This window comes from Grampus griseus (genome assembly GCF_964374135.1).
Source record: "Grampus griseus genome assembly, chromosome: 1".
In the NCBI taxonomy this organism is placed as follows: Eukaryota; Metazoa; Chordata; class Mammalia; order Artiodactyla; family Delphinidae; genus Grampus; species Grampus griseus.
The window spans coordinates 157,628,302-157,648,981 of NC_139017.1; the positions used below are offsets into that span (position 1 = coordinate 157,628,302).

At 54.3% G+C, this 20,680-nt stretch overlaps 1 protein-coding gene across 1 annotated transcript in view; it reads right to left on the minus strand.

The window, feature by feature from the left end:
- Nucleotides 1–2,973, minus strand: part of NHSL3 (NHS like 3) — a gene marked incomplete at its 5' end in the record, with an annotated part of 28,515 nt that extends 25,542 nt beyond the window's left edge. The window contains one exon of the mRNA XM_082662077.1: nucleotides 2,742–2,973. Coding sequence (XP_082518203.1) covers nucleotides 2,742–2,973 — 232 coding nt within the window. The remainder of the gene's footprint in view (nucleotides 1–2,741) is intronic.
- Between the last annotated feature and the right edge of the window lie 17,707 nt (nucleotides 2,974–20,680).

Genomic DNA, 20,680 nt, shown 5'->3' on the forward strand with positions numbered 1-20,680 from the left:
ATTCCTTCCAGACTGGGTCCTTACAACTCAGGTGAATAAACTCACAAACACAATAACAGCGACCCCTTACATTTCTATGGTGACTTCACTTTCAAATAATTTTCACATCCTCTTTTGTAAGAATCTTGGAAAGCTCACAGACCCATCAAGGATATGTCTAGCCGGAAGGTTAGCCCAGTGAGAAGGTCCCCTCTCTTCAAGAGACAGTAATGGAAACAGTGAGGCCACAGAGAAGTTGCTTGCCCAGTGTCACAGGGCTTGCTAACCGCTGGGCCAGGATGTGAACTCTCATTAACTTGCCTGACTCTGATACTCCTCCTACTTTATCAAGTTCCCTCACTTTTCTCTGGGCCTCTTCCCATCTGTACAATGGGTTGGATGAGAAGATCTTTAAGCCTTACCCCCTGGTCTATGTCCTTGGGAGAATCATGAAAGCAGGACCAGTTTTGGAAGTCAGATGATTTGAGTTCAAATCCCAGGTGGCCAAATCAATCGCTCAAAACTGTCCCTGAGCCTCAGTTTTTCCATCTTCAAATGGTCGTAAATGATAATGGAGGTAATGGATGTGGGGCGGGGAGGTGGGGGGGGGCGTTCTGGCACATTCAGAATAATAAATAAATGTCAGACTTCCTCTCTTTCCTTTCTAAGTCTGTGCAGGGCAGTGCGGGGAGCACGGGGGTTCTGGAAAACAGAGGCTCAAAATCTATCCCAAGCTCAGTTTTCCCTTTTATAGTAGGGGACTCAGATTAAAGAAGCCAAGACCTGCATCTATGGGTCTTTGGTTCAGCAACTGGGAGCAGGGAGATAATGACCTCCCTAGCAAAGGCCCCTGACCTCCCAGGAATTTTTTGTGTGTGCCTCCTCCCCATCTCCCCCAATCTTCATTCTAAACATTTTCCCCAGAAAGAGTTAAGCCTTCTTTGGGCTTCCCCTTCCTGACCAGCAGTGCCAGTGGAGATTAGAGAGATTGGATTTATTTCTCTTAATAAACAGAAAAGAAGTTTGGCCAGGCAGGTGACAAGGAAACAATTGGAATAATAGGAGGTTGGAGCAAAAGGAAGCAGGACTTCCTCCAGACATACCTACGGCCACCCTCAGACCTGGGGAAACAACAGCCAGGGGCAGGGAGGTGTTGCCCATGCACGTGGTCCCAAATCAGGTCGACCTGCTGCCCAGAAAGCCCAGTGCTACCCAATACCAAACACGAGGCAGGGGGAGGCCTGCCACTGACCCAATGACCCTTAACCCAGACTGTCCGAGCAAGGACCTACAGAGTCAGCTTTTCCAGCCCCTGCACCCAGGCTGATCTCCCAGGGGAAAAGTGTCCACTGCCCTGGGGTATGCCACTAGCCTTCTATCTCTAATCCTGACAGTCTGACCACAAACCATCCTGCTGCAATTCTGACCCATGCCTCCTCGAGTGTGATAGGGATGACTTCAGATTGAATCCCAGTGGGGCAGCCCTGGGACAGACTTCATATATTGTGGGGACTGCAGAGCCCTTGGAAACACCCCTCATGCAAACCTTCCCATGGGGCCTGGCCCAGTCATCTCAGCCCCAGCACCCAACTTCTGTTTGTGGCTGGGCTGCAGGGGAGCAGGGCCCATATCCAAAAGGAAGATCAGGCCGGAAGCAATCACACAAGAGGCCTTTCACCCTCTTCCTGACCCCTAAAGTGTTCCATCTAATTATCCTCCAGAGGAGGTGGTTAAAGGACACTGGGCGGGTAAACACAGGCAGAATGGGATGGGCCTGCACACACCGCCATTTCCTCACCTCTAGCACTGAAGCAGGAGCACAGGAAAGGTAGACTTCCTAGGACGGCTGGCCCCAAGGGAGCCCCACCCTCTTGCAGAGACTCATGCCCTCCACCTCAATCAGGAGACAGAAACAGAGAGGAAGATGAGGGAAGAACAAAGCAAGCGGCCAAAAGAAAAGTGATTCCAGTAGGGATGGGCCAGATCAGCCACCCCTCCCGTCAGGCTGCCCATCCATCAGGCCAGAGGGAGCCTAGAGGCAAGGAATTAGCTGTAGTACATCAGGTAACCACCGCTGCCCCAGGTACAGCCTCTCCATTAACTTGGGCCTGTTTCCCCCATCTGCAAGCACACTTCCAACACAAGACCGTTTCTACCAAGGCGGGGGGAAGGAGTGGTGGGTGGGGCAGTTGGCTCAGATCCTGAGCTCACCACCCCAGGAGGTGGATGTTTGCGGTTTGGCCCAGGTGAGTGGTGAGGGGGACCAGGTAGGAAAAGCTAACACTGCTAAGAACCTAAAGCATGTTATGCTCCGTGCTGGGTCCTCTGTGGGGCTGGAAACCCGGATCCACCTCGACGACTGAAACACCTTTTGAGTGCAGTTGGCTTTCCAGACCCAGAGGGACCCCCCCACCAGAGATGTAAGGTCACGTGCCTCTCCCATTGGCCCCAGGCCAGAGTCAAGACTCTGACCCCCTGACTCAGCAGCAGAGGGCAGAACCTGAGTGAGACTGGGGGAAGGGGGCACCGCCTCACCGTCCCAAGAGCCGGGCGGCCAGCACTTCCTGCTTAAGCCAGGGGATTCCTGCCCCCTTCGGGGGGTCCTCTCCATCTCGAGCGGGGCTGAGCCCTGGGCTCTTCGCTCCCCAAGCAACGGCGCCTAGGGAGTCACCACCTCCGACACGCCGCGGACCCCCAGAGGAGCCACCCAGGCCGCACCCTCGGCGCCGCCCGGCGCCTGCCCAGGTGCCCGGTCGCCTTACCTCGGCCTTTACCCTTGGCCCTCCTGGCCTTGTCGTCCGCCTTCTTGGCCCGGGGGGCGGCCGGTTCGGCGCCCTCTGTCCCTGCCGCCTTCTTGCGCCGCTTGCCCCGCAGCCAGCTGAAGGCACGGCGGAGGCCGGACACGCCGGAGCGAGACTTCTTCCTGCGCGGGGGGCCGCCCGGGCCCCCCGGCTCTTCGGCCGCAGGTGCGGCGGGGGGCGCGCGGGCCGCCATGGCTCGGCCGGGGGACCCGGCGCGAGGGTCAGGCCCCCTGCGGCGGGGCGCCCATGGGCCGGGGGCGGGCAGGCGGCCGCCGCGCGGAGACGCGCCCGCAGAAAAGTTTGGGCGGCGGAGGCAGAGAGGGCGAGGAGCGGGGCGGGCGGCGGGAGCGGCGCGGGAGGGGCCGCGGGGCGGCGGGCGGGGCGCGGAGGCCGGCCGGGAGGGACAGAGCCGGGAGGGAGAGGCCGCGGGGCGGGGGCGGTGCTGCCTTTGGCCCCTCCCCGCCTCCTCCGGCCCTCCGGCCCGGGTCCGGGAGGTCGGGGACTCGGGGAGGGCGAGGTCCGGTGCAGAGGGAGGGTGGTCCCGCGCCCCCAAGCCGCGACTGCGGGCTGGGGCCGAGAGGGCGGGGTCGCGGGGCGGGGCGGGTCCGGGAGGGGGCGGTACCGAGGTTCCGTTTCTGCGGGGGCACTGAGGAGAGCTGGGTTCGAACAGAGAAGTACGGGGCGATGATGGGGATGCGCAGGGAAAGGGGGGAGAGAGGTGTTGGGGTTGGACCCCAAGAGAACCTGGTGCCCTGAGTTTGGTCCGGGACGAGATGGGGGATTCTGGAATTCTTCTGCAATAAGGGAATTCTGAGAATGTTTTCCAGGACCCGGGCAGTACTGGAGGTTTTGCTCTAGAGACAGACGTCAGACCCACCCGAGACCTGTGACCGACAGTGGGTCTTCCTCTCCCATCTGGCGACTGGGAGTCGTCCCTTCGCTCCTTTCCCCTTCCTCACCCCACCTTCACCTTTCCTCACCCCATCTTCCCCCAGCCTCCATCTGTCCTCGATGTGGAGCTGGGACCCATGCCTCCTGGGTTCCTGCTTCATCCTTGGGTGACTGGGGTGAGGAGAGCCGTGCCTCAGTTTACCCTTGGGCCAGGCAGGGAGTCCCCAGAGCACTCCTGCCTGGGTCTGAATTTTCCACTGAGATGCTCAACACTGATTAGAGCTGATCTTGGATTAAACTCACAACTTTATAAGGTGCTTTGAGATCCTCTGCAGGTGACAAGTGTGACTGAGGAAGCTGGTAGGGAAAGGAAGCCTTTAAGAATCATTAAAATGCTGTGCTTGTTTCCTCCAGACCTCTGGCTCTTTATTATAGCTGATCAAGCACTTTCATATCATCTGATCCCACAACAAGCTCTGAGGGAAGCAGGGCAGGGAGTGATACCCCCATAGTACAGAAAGGAAACTGAGGCCAGAAGAGGACAGTGATTGCCCAAGAGCACAGAGGTGGTCAGCAGCAGAGGAGCTAAGATCGACAACCTAGGTCTTGTCTCTGCCTGGTCCCCAGGAGCTAGAAATTGCCCTAGGGTCCAGCTGTGGGTTCAGGGCTCTTAGACTCCCTCACTGGGTCCCCAGAAGGGCATCATGATTACCCCACCGGTTAGAATTTGTCTTCATCGCCCAACCTGACCCTGGTCAAATAGCTTTCTCCTGGTCCCCACCCAGCCCAGTCAGCCCTGCTGTAGTATAGACAACACTCACTATATTATAGAAGGATTAGAGTGTGCATTGTGACCTCTCTAACCTGCCTTAGCCCCCGAGTGCCCCCAGCGGCTCAGCTGTGGCAAACTTGGGCCATCACTGACACCTCCCCCCTACCACCTGGGGGACCTGGGGCAGATTACTGTCCTTGCTGGGCCTCAGTTTCCCATCTAACCACCATTCATTTGGTTTCTGCCCAGCCTAGCACTATCCCTAAGGACCCTACCTCTCCTTCCATTGGTGAGTATCAGAGGAAAATTGTTATAGGCAGGGCTGAGACTTGGAGAGCGAGCGATGCACAGGGCCTTGGCCTGTTGGAGAGTCTGGATGCATTGGTAGGGAGGAAAGAGGAAAGCAAACATGCTCTGGCTTTTGGAAGTGGCGATCAGGAGAGGAATGTTGGGCAATCTTGCCCCCCACCAACCCTTTCAGCACCTCCTTTCTTCCTGGTGGCCAGACTGGTTACACAGTTTGCAGAGGCCAGTGCAAAATGAAAATGCAGGGCCTTTATTCAAAATATATTAAAAATTTCAAGAAGGCAACGGCAGAGCATTCAACCAAACATGGGGCCTTTCTAAGAGCAGGGCCGTGTGGACTACGCCCACGAAGTTGGCCCTGCCAGTGGCTCATATAATTCCTCAGCGAAAGGTCCCCTAGAAACACAACCCCGAGGAGTCAACTCACAGATTGGGTCCCCTGATTAGGAGAAGAGGAGAGGAAAGGGGAGTGGGGAGAGGTCAGGTCTGTGTTCCCCTCACTGCTCCTAACTCTTAACACCCAGACATTCTCACCTCCCATCTCCAGCCACCCCTCAGACCAGCAGCCCAGCCTTACTGCTTGTCCCCTGGCCTAATGGACTGGCCTGCTTCTGAGACCCTCAGGGCTAGCTGGGAAGGGCTAGCCTGCAACACTGCTCTCTGGATTCATGATTGCTCAGCTCAGCTACATTTCTTTGCTGGCCCTCTGGGCAGCTAAGGAAACTGACTTCCCAGCAGTCACTGTCGGCAGGGCCCAAAGTCCATCCTGGAGCCAGGCTGTCACCTGACCAGGAAGGAAGCTGCCAGCCTGTCCCCAGGGAGGAACCAGCAATAACCAAGCTTGGGGCTACAGCCCCTGAGGCCATCCAGCTTTGCTGCCTCTGTTTTTGTCTTTCTTTTTTTCCTTTTTCTGGCTGTGCCACATGGCTTTCAGGATCTTAGAAGTGCAGAGTCCTAACCACTGGAACGCCAGGGAATTCCCTGCTCCCTCTGTTTTTGGAAAACCCAGGACCACCCCATGTTGCCCTCACACCCATCCTACACTTCCTGACCCCCCACCCTTGGGAGACCTGCCTCCCATAGGCTCCAGCTTTGTCCGCTGCTAGGCCTGGCCTCCACCTACAGACTCCAGACTAAGCAGCCACGCCAAGGTATGGCTGAGCCTCCCTCGTTTTACCGGGAACACCAGGAAGGGACAGAGTCTGTAAATCATGCAGCTGTGGGTGGGAGCACCTTTGGCTTCCCTCAGTTCTTAGACCAGTTGGAGGGCAGAGCAGTTCTGCAAAGTCGAGGATGTTGAGAGATTAATAGTCCTCGTATTCCATAGATAAGAAAGCGTAAATAGAGGGGGAGTGACTTGCCAACAGGCACACAGCTACCTCTGGGCAGAGGTGGAATTTAAAACTGATTTGTGTTCGTGGGGGGGGAGGCGGGGGGGGGGGGTTCTAATTGATCACTTGCTTTGTGCCCCTGCCCCACCCCTGCTGCTTTCAAGGGTGGGCAGTTAAGACCCTGGAAAAGCAAAGTATTTATCCTGGGGCCGCAGCTGGCCCTCCAGGAACCTCCAGAAATGTTCTGCTTAACTTCAAATGCACCTGTATGCATTTTTTCTGGGGAAAGGGTCCACAGCTTTAACAGATTCTCAAAGGGGTTCCTGTTTCAGAATGAACTAAGAATCTACACTTTGATCCTTTTCAGTGGGAGAAGATAGAAACGGGCTCCTTGTATCTGTTGCCCTCTACCTCTTTCCTCCCTAACCTGGGGGCGTGGGGAGACCCTGCAGGTCTCATCCCCACAGTGGACACTCCTGTGGCCCCTACTCTGTGGCTCCTGGCATCTGTGGCAGCGTATCAACGTTTCAAACAACCTCCCTGCTGAGGTCTTCTTTGATCCTCCCAGCATCTCTTAGAATCAGGCCCCAAGCCTAATTCCATCCATTTTCCCTGCTGGGTTGAGAGGTGAAATAATGCCCAAGGTGTTGGTGATGTGTGTGGAATGGAGATGGAGTCCTGTGGGCTCTCAGCTCTGAGTTGCTGCCAGCTCCTAGGAGGCTGAGGGAGGGAAGGAAAGAGAGAGAGGAGGGGGAGACAGAGAGAAAGGAAAGGTTGCTGTTGCCACTGCCCAGTCTCCATTGTGGAATGAATTCTGATTCCTTGCATTCTTTCAGCCACTATCTCCTGAGCACCAGCTCTGTGCTCCAAGGCTTCCAGACTGACCAGCTATTCTGTGATCAGACTGTCACTCTCTGAGCTGTACACAGTGTAAAAAAGTGGGTTTCAACCTTTTTCTTTTAGCAGTGGAACTTTTATTTTTCCCTGCAAACAAAAGCCCCCTGAATTTTATCTGACAGATAAAACAGATAAAAGCAATGCTTTATACATATGAATTTATTTTTATAAATCAAAATGTATAACATTTACTTAACACAAAATAAATCAGCAGGAACAATGCCAACATTTTGATGGACTAAAAATTTGAAATCCTGAGTTACAGGTGTGGTTATTGTTTTAACAGAGAGCCAGCGTTCAGTTTATTTCTGCAACAGTTTCTCTTAGTCAGTAATTAGAAAATACTACACTTCATAGACAAGCAAGGGCAAATGGTAAGAGTTTTAGCATCTTGGTAGAAATGTCAGGAGAAGCTTTATCTGAGGTCTGCACCGAAATGAGTTATCCAGCCAGCCCAGCCTAATGGCTTGTTAAAAGTTAGCCTAACAAGTTTCTCATCTCGGTCCTGCCACTAACTTGGTGTCCTTGGGTAAGACACTTGCCCTCTCTGGGCACCAGTTACCCCATCTGAATATCTGATTTCACCTAGAAAAGGAGAGTGTGAGTGGAGGTACTGGAGTGGGTTGGGGTGTGTGGGGTGATGCATTGAGCATATATGGAAACTTCATTACTCATCCTCACCGCCCACCCCCATCCCAGTGCCAGACCTGAAGAAGGAGCCACAAAACCACTGAACTGCCCAAGTTCAAAGGCAGAGGCGAGTTGCCATGGAGATGTGCTTTGTTTCCCAACTGTCTGGCTGCATCTGACAAGCACAAAAGCTGGCCAGATGGACACTGACCTAGGCTGAGAGAGCCAGGATTTCCTGACCCCCAGATCCACAGGGCTCACTGCTGTCCAAGGAGGGCGGTCAGTTCTCAGTTCTCACCCCCGAAACAGGGGCATGACCAGCCTGGTCTGCCAGTTGATAAGGCTTCCTGTAGGGAGCTGCTGGGTGGGGCCTCCAGGTGTTTGCAGACACCCACTCCACCAGTCCTGGGCAGCAAGGCTGGCCCTGTGCCCAAGGGCAGGGCTAGGAAGGAAGTGCCCACACTCAGGGCCTTCTGGAAGCTGGGAGAGGGGTCAAGATGTTTGGGGCCCATGATCACACACAGGGCCTACACAAACACGCCGAGACACAAACACAGCTTGACAGACCCACATGCACACCAGTTTACCCTGGCATACTCAGATACATGGACACACACCAAGACACAAACCCAGATACACACTGATACCTCTGAGTACCCATAAACACCCAGGTACACTGAGACAGCCTGATATCTAAACACATGTAAACACACACAGGTACAGAAACATACCCCATTATACACAGACATGCTGACACACACACATATATACACAAATGCTCACATTCCCAGATGCACAGACACTCATACTGTCATCCACTGATACAAAAACAACACACACAGATACCCACTGGCCCATAAATCAGAGAGAGATATACAGAAGGCCTAGTCACATAAATATAAACAAACAGTTACAGATGGCAGCACCGATGCACAAAACCCAACACACATTCAGGCAAGAGGAAGTGAAGGGAACTAATACTTGGTGAGGGTCAATTCTGCATAGGCAGTGTGAAAGGGATTATATCTGTAGGATCTTCTTAAAATCCTTCCAACAATCTGTGAAGTTGGCATTGTTATCCCCTCTTTTTACAAATGCGATAATGTAGAATATATGTATCTATAAAATGCCCAAGCCATGCAGCAATAAACAGGGTAAAATGTGAAAGTGCCTCTTTACGCATGTTCCCCACCTCCACCTCACCACGGTTAGTGGTAGTGGGCAGTATGCATATATTTTTTCTACGCGTTTACATACAAGCATTTAAAAATATTACAAGTCTGAACACTTCCCACAAAAGCAACTCAGAGTGGTTAAGAAATGTGACCAAGGTCATAGAGCCAGTTAGCAGAATCAGGATTTGGATGTAGCTCTGGCTCACTCCAAAATACTCTTTCTGCTGCCTCAGCCCACAGACAACCACAGAGACACAAATTCACAAAGGGGAGGCCCAGGGCAGGGGGAGGGGCTGCACCTCAGGGCTGGCCCAACAGGCTTTCTGTCTGATTGCTCTGGGTTCCCCGGGTTGTTCTTCTGGCTAAAGGCGTTGCCCCTATAAATTCCTGTTAAGGGGCAGATGTCTTCCTGGGATAGGAACCTTTGAATCATTGACCCCAGGTGAGCACCAGGCAGGTGACTAAGTGATGCAGGCACAGCTCCAACCCCAGCTCCCCCCAGTCTCCTAACCTCTCAATCCCTTCTCCACACACCCCAGACGCACCTTTTCTGATGCTATATCTGGATCTTGTCCCTCTGGCAGCTTAAATCCCTTCCTGTTGACTCCAGTGTAAATCCCAGCCTCTTGGACACCTAGGGCCCTTCACTCTCCAGCCTGACCTCCCTCTCCCCATTTTTTTTTTTTTTTTTTTGTGCGGTACGCGGGCCTCTCACTGTTGTGGCCTCTCCTGTTGCGGAGCACAGGCTCCGGACGCGCAGGCTCAGCGGCCATGGCTCACAGGCCCAGCCGCTCTGCGGCATGTGGGATCTTCCTGGACCAGGGCACGAACCCGTGTCCCGTGCATTGGCAGGCGGACTCTCAACCATTGCGCCACCAGGGAAGCCCCCTCTCCCCATTTTTGCATTTGGCAAAGTACTTGTCCTTCAGGACCAGCCCAAATGCTCCTCTTGTTGAGCCTTCACTGACTCCCCCGTGCAGATTCACCCCGGCCCCACAGTGCGCTCAGCAGACACCCGCCATGACTTACAATCATCACTGTCAAAGCATCTCCGCTGATGGACTGACCAGCTTCCAGGGCTTGCCCTAAGTGCTTATATAAAAAGCACTAAGTGCTTATAATTGTAATCTTTACAACAGCCCTAAAGAGATAAGAAGTATTGTCCCCATTTTACAGATGGTTAAATGGAGGCCCAGAGAGGTTGAGTCCCTTCTTTAAGGTCTGATTTTCTCAAAAGTCAGTCCTTGGCCACATCACATACAACCACATTATAGCAAACATGTTTCCATTGCCCTCCCAGCTAGAAGCCCTGGAGAGCAGGTTTCCTCATCTCTTCCTGGCCTCCTTCGTCTCTGAACCTCTGGTGCTGGCACAGGCTTGGACAGTGGGGAGGGGCTCAGTGAACGGTTGTTGAATGAGGTCCCCATCCATTTGCTGCGACAGAATAAGAGAGGATAGGAGAGGAGACACTGGGGTACCCTGGGAGGACCCCTGCTAGATGGGATTCCCCAGGAAGTCACTGAAGGCAAGAGTTCCCTCAAGATTGGGATGTGTCTGCCCCTAGATCTCAGGGACATCTGTGCAGACCCTGCTAGGGGAGCAGGTGTCCTCTGGCTCCTCCAAACGTCCCTCCCGTCAGGAGCTCTCAGCCAATCTGTTATTAAATATTTACTGTTTCCCACTCTGCTCAGCTTGGTGCCAGGCCCTGGACAAGGGGACCAGAGAACAGGGAACAGGGAACTATACAGTTAATGATCACCTACCAGGTGCCATGGAATCCTCCCAACAGCCCTGCAGTTAGGCTCTCAATCCTATTTTTGCAGCTGGAGAAATGAGGCTCAGAGTAGGGAAGACACTGGTTCAAGGTCACACAGCCAGTGAGCCAAGATCCAGAGTCAGCTGTGTGGGCATCTGTGCCCCTGCATCCTACCCCCCACCTCAGAGCCAGGGAGGATGTGGGCTGACTCAGACAAGACTCAAGGAGGCCATTTTTGAGGTGGGGCGTGGCTGGAACCCAGCCTGCCCTGGTGGACATTTTACAACAATAGCTTGCCTTTGTCCAGCACTTTCCCTTCCATTAGCTCATCCAGCCCTCCCCAACATCCCCTCGGGTGCCTATTATTATCTCCATTTGACAGATGAGGGATGGAGGCTCCGTGAGGTCAAGTGACTTTCCCAAGTTTGCACAGAGCATGCAGAGCAAAGCAGGGGTAAACTTTCAGACCCTACCCCTCCTCCTGTGTCTCCCTGCTGCCTCCACTTCTGCCTCCTCCCAGCAGTCCTCCTTGCTGCCCCAAGTGAGCTCTCTAAACCGAACCGTGGGCAATTCCCTGGCGGTCCAGTGGTTAGGACTCTGTGCTTTCGCTGCTGAGGGCCTGGGTTCAATCCCTGGTGAGGGAACTAAGATCCCACAAGCCACATGGTGTGGCCCAAAATAAAATAATTAATTTAGGGACTTCCCTGGTGGCTCAGTGGTTAAGCATCCGCCTGCCAATGCAGGGGACATGGGTTCGAGCCCTGATCCAGGAAGATCCCACATGCCACGGAGCAACTAAGCCCATACGCCACAACTACCGAGCCTGTGCTCTAGAGCCCGCGAGCCACAACTACTGAGCCCACGTGCCACAGCTCCTGAAGCCCACATGCCTAGAGCCCATGCTCCGCAACAAGAGAAGCCACCGCAATGAGAAGCCCGCGCACCCCAACAAAGAGTAGCCCCCGCTCGCTATAACTAGAGAAAGCCCAAGCGCAGCAACAAAGACCCAACACAGCCAAAAATAAATTAAAAATAAATCAATTTTAAAAATTTTTTTAACTTAATTAATAATTTAATTTAAATAAATAAACCCAACCATGAGCCTCCAGCTCTAAGGGCCTGGCCATTCTCTGCTCTCTCATACCTCTTACTGCCGCACCTTTGCCCATGGCTGGTTCCTTAGCTCTCCCTGACTCATTCACCTTCCAAGCTCCTACTCAGCCTGCGAGTGCCAACTCAAATGCTCCCTTCTCTAGGAAGGCTTCCTGGATTGTAAGGATTTGTTTGTATGGATTTCTCCATACAAACCTCTAATAGATCTTATTGTATTAAATTGCTTGTCTCCCTCCTCAGACTATGAGCTCCTTAAGGGCAAAGACAATGATTTTTCAAGTCTGTCTTCCCTGCACATAGCTTTTCATTGAATGAATGAATGACATCCCAAGGGCTCTAACAGAAATAGGGACATTGGGACTTCTTCCCTGGTGTTCCAGTGGTTAAGACTCCACACTCCCAATGCAGGGGGCCCAGTTCGACACATGGTCAGGGAACTAGATCCCACATGCCGCAACTAAGAGCCCACATGCCGCAATGGAAGATCCCACACGCAGTAAAGAAGATCCTGCGTGCCACAAATAAGACCTGGCACAACCAAATAAATTAATTAATTAAAAAGAAAAAAAAAGAAATAGGGGCATCAAGAAGAGAAGCTATTAATAAACATTTGTTATTATTTTTATCCAAAAAAAAAAAAAAAAAAGAAGAGAAGCTAGTATTTAGGGAGGAAAAAGAAGGGATGGGATTTTGCTTTTGGCCATTTGGAGTCTGAAGTGCTACTAGGACATTCAGCTGGATATACCTACTAGGTAGGAGTTGGGGTGGGGTGCGGAGGAAAATTGACCAGGAAGAAAAGATATTAACAGCAACCGCCAGTAACTGAATACTGACTAGTGCCAGACCCAGTGCTGAAAACTTTTTTTTTGGCCACGCCCTGCAGCATTGGGATCTTAGCTCCCAGACCAGGGAGGAGCCCATGCCCCCTGCAGTGGAAGCTTGGAGTCCTAACCACTGGACCACCAGGGAAGTCCCTCAGTGCTGAAAGCTTTATGTGCCTTATCCCATTTGATCCCCAAGAGATAGGTAATATCAACTCATTTGATGGAGGAGGAAGTTGAGGCTCAGAGAAGTAGTTTTCCAAAGTTGCATTGCTAATAAAAGGCAGAGGCAGGATTTGAGCCCAGATCCACAAGATGCCAAAGTCCACGCACTTAATCCTGCCTCCATATGGAGACTATGGAGGATTGAGTTTATAGAACACATACCTTTAAGGGAGAGAGTAGGAAGCTGAGATCAGAGAGGGAACCATTCAAGAGATAGAAGGGAAACCAGCAGGGTGGTGTTTGAGGCCAAGAAAAGAGCTCCAAGAAGGGTCAGGTCAACAGTGCCTACTGTCCCTGAGAGATCAAGGTTGGGCAAGGGATTTAGCAACTGAGAGGCAACCTTCCAGAGAGCTGCTTCCACGTGTTTCAGGGAGTCCATAATAGGACCTGCCTGAGTGGGAGGTGAGAAAGTGGAGGCGGTTGGCTAGAAAGAGAAGGAGAGAACAGGGAAGAAAGGGAGCATCCCATCGGTATGCAGGCCTAGGAGGGCGGGGCAAACAGGTTGGGGCTGGCCTGGAAATACTGGGGAAGGGATGCAAGCAGGTGGGGGGGGGTGAGCATATGAGCACTGTGGGTTGAGTCAGCAACTAGCCTCAAGGACACCCTCAGTCTCTTCCTTGACAGCCCCACGATCAAACCCTCTCCTCCATCCCATCCCCATCTTGCAGGCCAAGCTACACTAGCCTCATTCATCCTTTCCTCTCCCTCCCCCACCCTGTCCTCACCGCTCCCCTGAGGTTGTTCAGGACCAGCCATCCCCACTTCCAATCTGCTGTCTCACCCTCCCTGGCCCAGCCTGGTGAGGCAGGCAGGGAGGAGCTTCCAGGCAGGAAAGGGCTGAGTCACTCGGCCACACATCTGGTCTCAGATCTTGATACCCAGCTGAAAGGGGCAGGAAGGAAGAGGGCTCCTCCCCAGCAAGCTCTCCTGGCCAGTCCTCACTTTGCCAGCTGAGTGGGGCAGGCTGGGAGAGGAGAGCCCTTGTCACATTAACAGCCAGCATTTGCTGAGCTGCTTCACCCACTCCAGCTGGGGTCCTTTGCTTCTATGCTTGCCTTTAAAAAGTAGGGTCTTGGGCTTCCCTGGTGGCGCAGTGGTTGAGAGTCTGCCTGCTAGTGCGGGACACACGGGTTCGAGCCCTTGTCTGGGAGGATCCCACATGCCGCGGAGCAACCAGGCCCGTGAGCCACAACTACTGAGCCTGTGCATCTGGAGCCTGTGCTCTGCAATGAGAGGCCGTGATAGTGAGTGGCCTGCGCAGCGCGATGAAGAGTGGCCCCCGCTTGCCACAACTAGAGAAAGCCCTCGCACAGAAACGAAGACCCAACACAGCAAAAATTTAAATAAATTAATAAACTCCTACCCCCAACATCTTCTTTAAAAAAAAAAAAAAAGTAGGGTCTTGCCTGAAAAGTAGGACCTGTCACCTCCCTTTCACAGGTGAGGAAGCTCAGAGAGACAAAGTGACTTGGGCAGGGTCACACAGATTGGAGGGCTGGTCCATTGGTGTCCTCATCCCGTGCTCTGGGCACACAGGAAGGGATGGTGTTTGGAGACAGTGGACAAGGGGGCTGAGGGGCTCAGGCATACCAGTGGGTGACGCCTGCAAAAGCTGGGTGGAGGGAGGCACTAGGCCCATGGTCCTGCCAAAATGGCCCCTTTCCCAAGCCCCAGTGGAAGGCAGACCCTCCTTCCCCCCCACTCCCTGCTCTGCCCTTGCTGTTGTTGGCTCAGCTCTGAGGCACCCCTATCTCATTCCTCAGCATCTTCCATCCTCTCCTCACCGTGCCATGCTGAGAGGAATAGCAAGGACCTTGGCAGGCGGTGTCCTACCATTCTGCACTCTGCCAGGGCACAGTGTTCCCATTGTCTTGAGCAGTGAGAGGTGTCCAGGTCCTGGGGAGGAGCGGGGGATCATGCCAGGCCTCTACTCTCTCCTCAGGCTGCTCAGCAGCCTTCTCTGGGGCCCAGGCTGTTTGTCCACACAACAGTGGACAAACACTGAGTTTGAGAGTGACATTGGGCAAGTTACTTCCCTCCTCCTGAATGGGGCAGCCTATGTAGATTATACAGAAAAGCAAGCCAATCAGCATTCTCCCATAGACCTGGACCATCCTTGATATTAACTTTTGATTGATTCAATTGCATTTAATGTGGCTAGAGTCACAGATGTGCCACTTGCTGTGTGACCTTGGGCAAATTTCTAGACTTCCCTGAGTCTCGGTTTCTTCCTCTTTAAAACAGGAATAGCAATAATAACACCTCCCTACGAGAGTGGTTGTCGGGGTTGATTTAGATAATGCCTAAAGCAGGTACCACATAGTGTTTAAAAGAGAAAAAAGAGAGATACTTAGTATTATTGGGAGATATCTGATTACAAACTGAATTCATGCTCAAAGAGAATCTGGGAAATGCAGAAAAGTACAAAGTTGTAAATCAAAATCACCTGTAATTCCACCCAGAAGCACCTTTTGTGATGATTTTCTTACACAGAGTGGAGTTGCCCTCCCTCACCCTCCAAGAGAATGACCCATGTGCTTCCAGGGAGGATGGGTGGATAAATCTGCATTTTCTGCATCCTCTCTGGGCCTCCGGTTCCCTGTCTGGAAAGAAAAGCGTTGAAGTAATCAGGGGAGACAAATAGATTTAATTTCATATGCTAACTGCTGCCTCAAATGGCTCTGGGTTCACAGTGCCGTGATCAATTAATCATGTCTGCCATGGACGCAGGGGATGCAGAATGGAGCAGTGGTAGTATATGTACCCTGTGTAGCCATTGTGTAGAGTCTAAGAAATCCCTAAGAGCCACCTCAGTTTTTAACATCCTAAGAACCTTTCCCCCTTTTCATTCTACTTTCTGTTCCAGATCCTGGCTTCCTCTGGGGAAGCCCTCTCACTGGCTTCTAGGGCCTGCTCTCGGCCCTGGCTCCCTAGCCCCTAAGGCCTCACAGTTTGTTGCTGAGGACTGTTTGGTGTTGCCTGCCTGAGGCCCCATCTCACTCACTGAGCCCCGTCCTCCCCACTGAGCCCCCAGGCCCCTCACTGAGCCCCCATCCCCCTCACTGAGCCCCCATCCCCCTCACTGAGCCCCCAGGCCCCTCACTGAGCCCCCAGGCCCCTCACTGAGCCCCCATCCCCTCACTGAGCCCCATCCCTTCACTGAGACCCCCCCATTCCCCTCACTGAGCCCCATCCCCCTCACTGAGCCCCCATCCCCTCACTGAGCCCCCAGGCCCCTCACTGAGCCCCCATCCCCTCACTGAGCCCCATCCCCCTCACTGAGACCCTCATCCCTTCACTGAGACCCCCCCATCCCCCCAACTGAGCCCCAACCGCTCACTGATTCCTTATCTCCCTAATGGAGGCTTGTTGGTAAACCTTCGTTTCCTGGATGAGCCACTGCAAACTGCAGCCCTCAGACCAGTGTTGCGTCTACCCAGTCTCTGGTATACCCATTTCAGCCACATCCTTGGCTTTGTCCTGGCCCAGGGCCCAGGTCGTGAGATGGAGGAGCCAGAGGCAAGGGATCAATAATAGCCTGGAAGGAGAGCCCAGCTAAGGGCCTTCTTGGTCAGCTTCCATGGTGGCTCTGGGCCCGTTCTGCCAGTGGCACGGATGTTGAGATACTGCTGCTGCAGAGAGGCAGCTCCCCCTCTGGCTTGCCAAGACTCAGGCCAGGCGCTGGAACAGAAGAGCAGGCATCGGTCCCAGCCCAATCCCCTGAACAAAGCTGCACTGTGCACACCCTCCCACCCCCTCCACCCCTCCCCTCAGGCCAGGCCAGGGTCGGGCAGGGCCACACATGGAGGCCGGAAACAGAAGGACACCCAGGCAGCGAGGGGGCAAGGGAGAAAGGCTGTGAGCTCCAGGGTCAGGGACACAGAGTCAGACCTACAGGCAGAGAGGCTGTGGCTTACAGCCCTGAGTCTGGAGTGGCAGGGGTGGCCACCGGGTGTTCCAGGCGTCTCCAGGACACAGAGAAACAGACCCATGGGAGGGAGACCCAAGTCCAGGGCGGTTGGAGGTGATGGTGATCCTGAGTGCCCTGGACAAGGGCACAGGAATCGCAGGCCCCACTGCACAGCCACAGCCTTGGCCAGAGCCCCAAGGCTCCTCGGTTGACTTCACTCACTTGTGCCTCAGCACAGTCGCCACAACTCAGCCCTGCCAGCCCTGTGTGGGGCCCTAGGAGCAAAGAGATGACAAGGCACTGTCCCCAACTTCATAGAAGCGGTTGAAATCAGGGTCTGGACTCAAGGGATTAGTTTATGCTCTAGATGCCTGGCTCACCCACAGTCCTTTCTAAGGATTTCTTCGGTCACTATACTCTGAACCGAGTGGCCCAACTGCCCTGCCCCTAACTGGACCAGAGGTGGGCCTGGCCCTCACTCAGTTGGCCGGGGGCCCATGAAGTGGTCTGGCTGGAAACTGCCCTCCAGGAGTCAGATTCACTGAACGAAGCAGATCCTCTCTCAGGGAGTAAGCGGGTGACCCAGAGAGAGCCAGGTGCAGTATCATGAGGCCGCAGGAGCCAAGCCCAGCAAGGAGTCTCGCAGGCAAGACGTGCAGGAAAGACAGCAGTGGAGTCCCAGGAGGACCGAGCCTCTGTGACTCTCAGGGCCAGACTTGGGAGCCTGCAGCTGTGGCCAAGACAAGACTCCAGGTCAGGGGAGCCGTTTGCTTCCTGAACACCTGTGGAGACATGTGAGGCCCCAGGTGAGGGGCACCTCCCCCTGTCTTCCTTCAGCCCCGTCTCCTGAAGCACAGGGTGAGCGTTTCCCTGGTCCTTCTCATCCAAACGAACCAAAGGGACACAGCCTCTCCGTCCCTGCCTCTCTGGCCTCCTCCCAGCTGATCCAGAGTGAGCCACAAATGGTAACAAGAGCCCCGGACTTGAATTCCAAAGATGAGATTTGAGTCCAGTTTTACCAGGTATCTGCCTCTCAGAGTCTCAGTTTTCTCCTTAGAAATAGGGGAGTAAAGCCTACCCCAGGAGCTGCTGGGGGGAGTGAAATGAGGCTGTGGTGAAGAGCCCATTTCAGCCTCCCCAGGGGTCCACCCTCCACACTCCCTCTGGGCCCTTGTCCTGTCTCACTGCTCCCATCCCTGTTCCAGATGGGCATCCAGGACTTCCATCAATCTGAGACCCTCACTGCAGTCAGCCTCCCTCAGTCTGCGAGGTGGCTGCAGATGCCTCCGCTGGAGCCGGGGCTTCTGGTCTAAAAGGGGAGCCTCCAGGGGACAGAGGTCAGAGGAGCAGTGGAATTTCAAACACTTGTGACCAGCCAGCAGGGAGGTTGCTCAAGCGGACCCACTTAGTCACGTTTTCCCTCAACCCAGGGGCTCCGTCCAGGGGAGGGGGCCCCGAGACAGGGAGCCAGACTCGGGTTAGAACAGGAAGTCCGGCTCAGCCCCCAGGGCTCATGTGAGACTGTGTCATCTCGGCTCTGGGCGTGATGCCACATGGGAACCATCTCAAGCCACCTTCATCATTTCTACTCATGTCTCATCACCTTTGTGCTTTTCTCTCAGGGACTAATGGCCAGTCAGCCCCAGACTGACCCCTCACCCGTCAACACTGTCCCTAAAGGTATGAGCTCCGGAGCTTGAGAGACCTGGGTTCAAATCCTGACTCAGCTACTCCCTCACTGTGACCTGGGCAAGCTGCCTCACCTCTCTGAGCAAGACTGGAGTGAATGAGGGGCTTCCCTGGTGGCACAGTGGTTGAGAGTCCGCCTGCCGATGCAGGGGACATGGGTTCGTGCCCCGGTCCGGGAGGATCCCACATGCCGCGGAGCAGCTGGGCCCGTGAGCCATGTCCGCTGAGCCTGCGCGTCCGGAGCCTGTGCTCCGCAATGGGAGAGGCCACAGCAGTGAGAGGCCCGGTACCACAGAAAAAAAACAAAAACAAAACAAACAACAACAACAACAAAAGACTGGAGTGAATGAAATGACAACACGAGAACAGCCAAGCAAGTGGCTAGGGGTCCCTGAATGTCAGTTCCCTTTCTCCTTCTCAGAGCCCTGGACTGGGACCATTGATGGGTCTGGAGGAGGCCAGGGGTCCTACCCTGAGTTGTAGGAGTCATGGGGTCAAATTCATGTGCCCTCTATGGGACCTGCAGCAGGTCACTGCAGTGCTTTGAGCCCACATTTTCATTTGTCAAGTGGAGGTACAACTGCTTTGCTAACGTTAGGGCTCCTTTTCTGGTCACAGAAGGCTTTGGGTGGGAAGAAGGGAAACTGGACAAGAGAGGGACTGCCCTTCAAGGCAGGAGGTTGATGGGTGGGGAGCAGGGGTGGCAGGGAGGTGAGTCACCATGAAGGAGTGAGGCACAGAGGCCGGGCTTTTCTGAAGGATCAGGGGTCAGTGGGAGGAGGCTGCTCAATGTGGACTCACAAAGGTTCAGACCTAATCTGAGAGGACTCTGCTAGCGACACACGGAGTCACACACACCCTTGTCCACGTGGTCACACGAAGGCACCCTGGAAACATTCACATACTCCTGTACACTCAGGACATTCACAGAGTCACCCCCAGACACAAAGACACACTCAGAGACACTCACAAACTCATCCACACACGTTTTTACCTTCAAGTATATCCACACCTTCAGACATATTCACACGAGCTCCTGTCCACAACATCCACACAGACAAGAGGGCAGACCCAGAGCTATTCGCGCAGACACGGGCACACAAAGACGCGCTCAGGGACACGCATACATTCTTGCACACAATCCTGCACACTTGAGTACATGCTCACAGTCAAAGCCACACACGTTGTGTACACACTCCTGTATGATCTGAAGCATTCACAGACATTCCGTCAGGTAGAGCACGGTCAGGTACATGCACACGCCGTCTCCCCTACTCACCCGTGCGGCCAACCTCACCCCCTTCCAGCCAGCTAGGCTCAGCGCTCTCTCTCCACCCACTTCCCACCGTCCTCTGGGGCTCCCTCTGGAGCTGGGGGAGGGAATGGGGCGGGGCTCACCCTGCTGATGTGGCAACTCTGCTCACCTGCATCCGGCCGCACCCTCCTCCGATAAGGGCTTAAAGAAGCAGGAGTGCCGGCCACAGTCCCCACCAGGTCTCTGCCCTGGTTCCTCTGATGGGAAAAGTGAGGCCCAGAGAGGGGTCAGATGATGAATGGGACTTGAAACCAGGACTCCAGTGCCAGGAGCTGACTGGGGAGGGGATGCTGGTGCTGGGAACTGGGAAGACTGGGTTCCAGGCCTGGCCTGTCTCCTGCCTGCCCTGGTTGGCTGTCTGTGGAACCTGCCTCTCCTCACTGTTGCCGGTCTCCCTACCAGGCACTCCCACTTCTGGCAGTCCCATCTCCGTAGCCAGCTCCACAGGCCCAAGCCAGAAACACACACACAGTCACTGCACCCTGCTGACTCTACCTCCCCAGTGTTCCTCAAACCTGGGCTGGAAGGAAGCAGCCTGTGCGGTGGGAAGCCCACCTCTGCTACTTCCCAGCTATGTGACTTAGGGCAAGTCACTGCTTTTCTCTGAGCCTCAGTTTCCTCACCTAGAAACGTGGTGATGATCACACCTACCTCCCAGGATTGGACCGGTGAGAGAATTAAACAAGATAATAGACGTGGTGGCTGCAGGGCCAGGCCCAGGGACTTGGGACAGGCTTGGTGAATGAATGGAAGACACGTGAAGGACTTGCCCAGATACCCTGCACTGGGCCAGGTCCCCCACTGCTGAAGCCTCCCTGATCCCGTCACCTCCTGGGGGATCCTGTACGACCAGCCTCTCCCAGGTTTGCTGTTAGTTTTGCTGCTGCTTCCAAAGCCCCAGCAGCCCAATCCAGCCCCAATCACTGTACCATGGTGGGAGGAGGGCCTGGCGAATGGGCAGGTGGCAGGGGTGGAGAGGGGTTGGGAGGACACAGCCATGCCCGTAGGAGCCACCAGTCTGATGCGGAAGATCCAGCTCTGCTCCTGGAGTACCCAGCTTAATCAGACC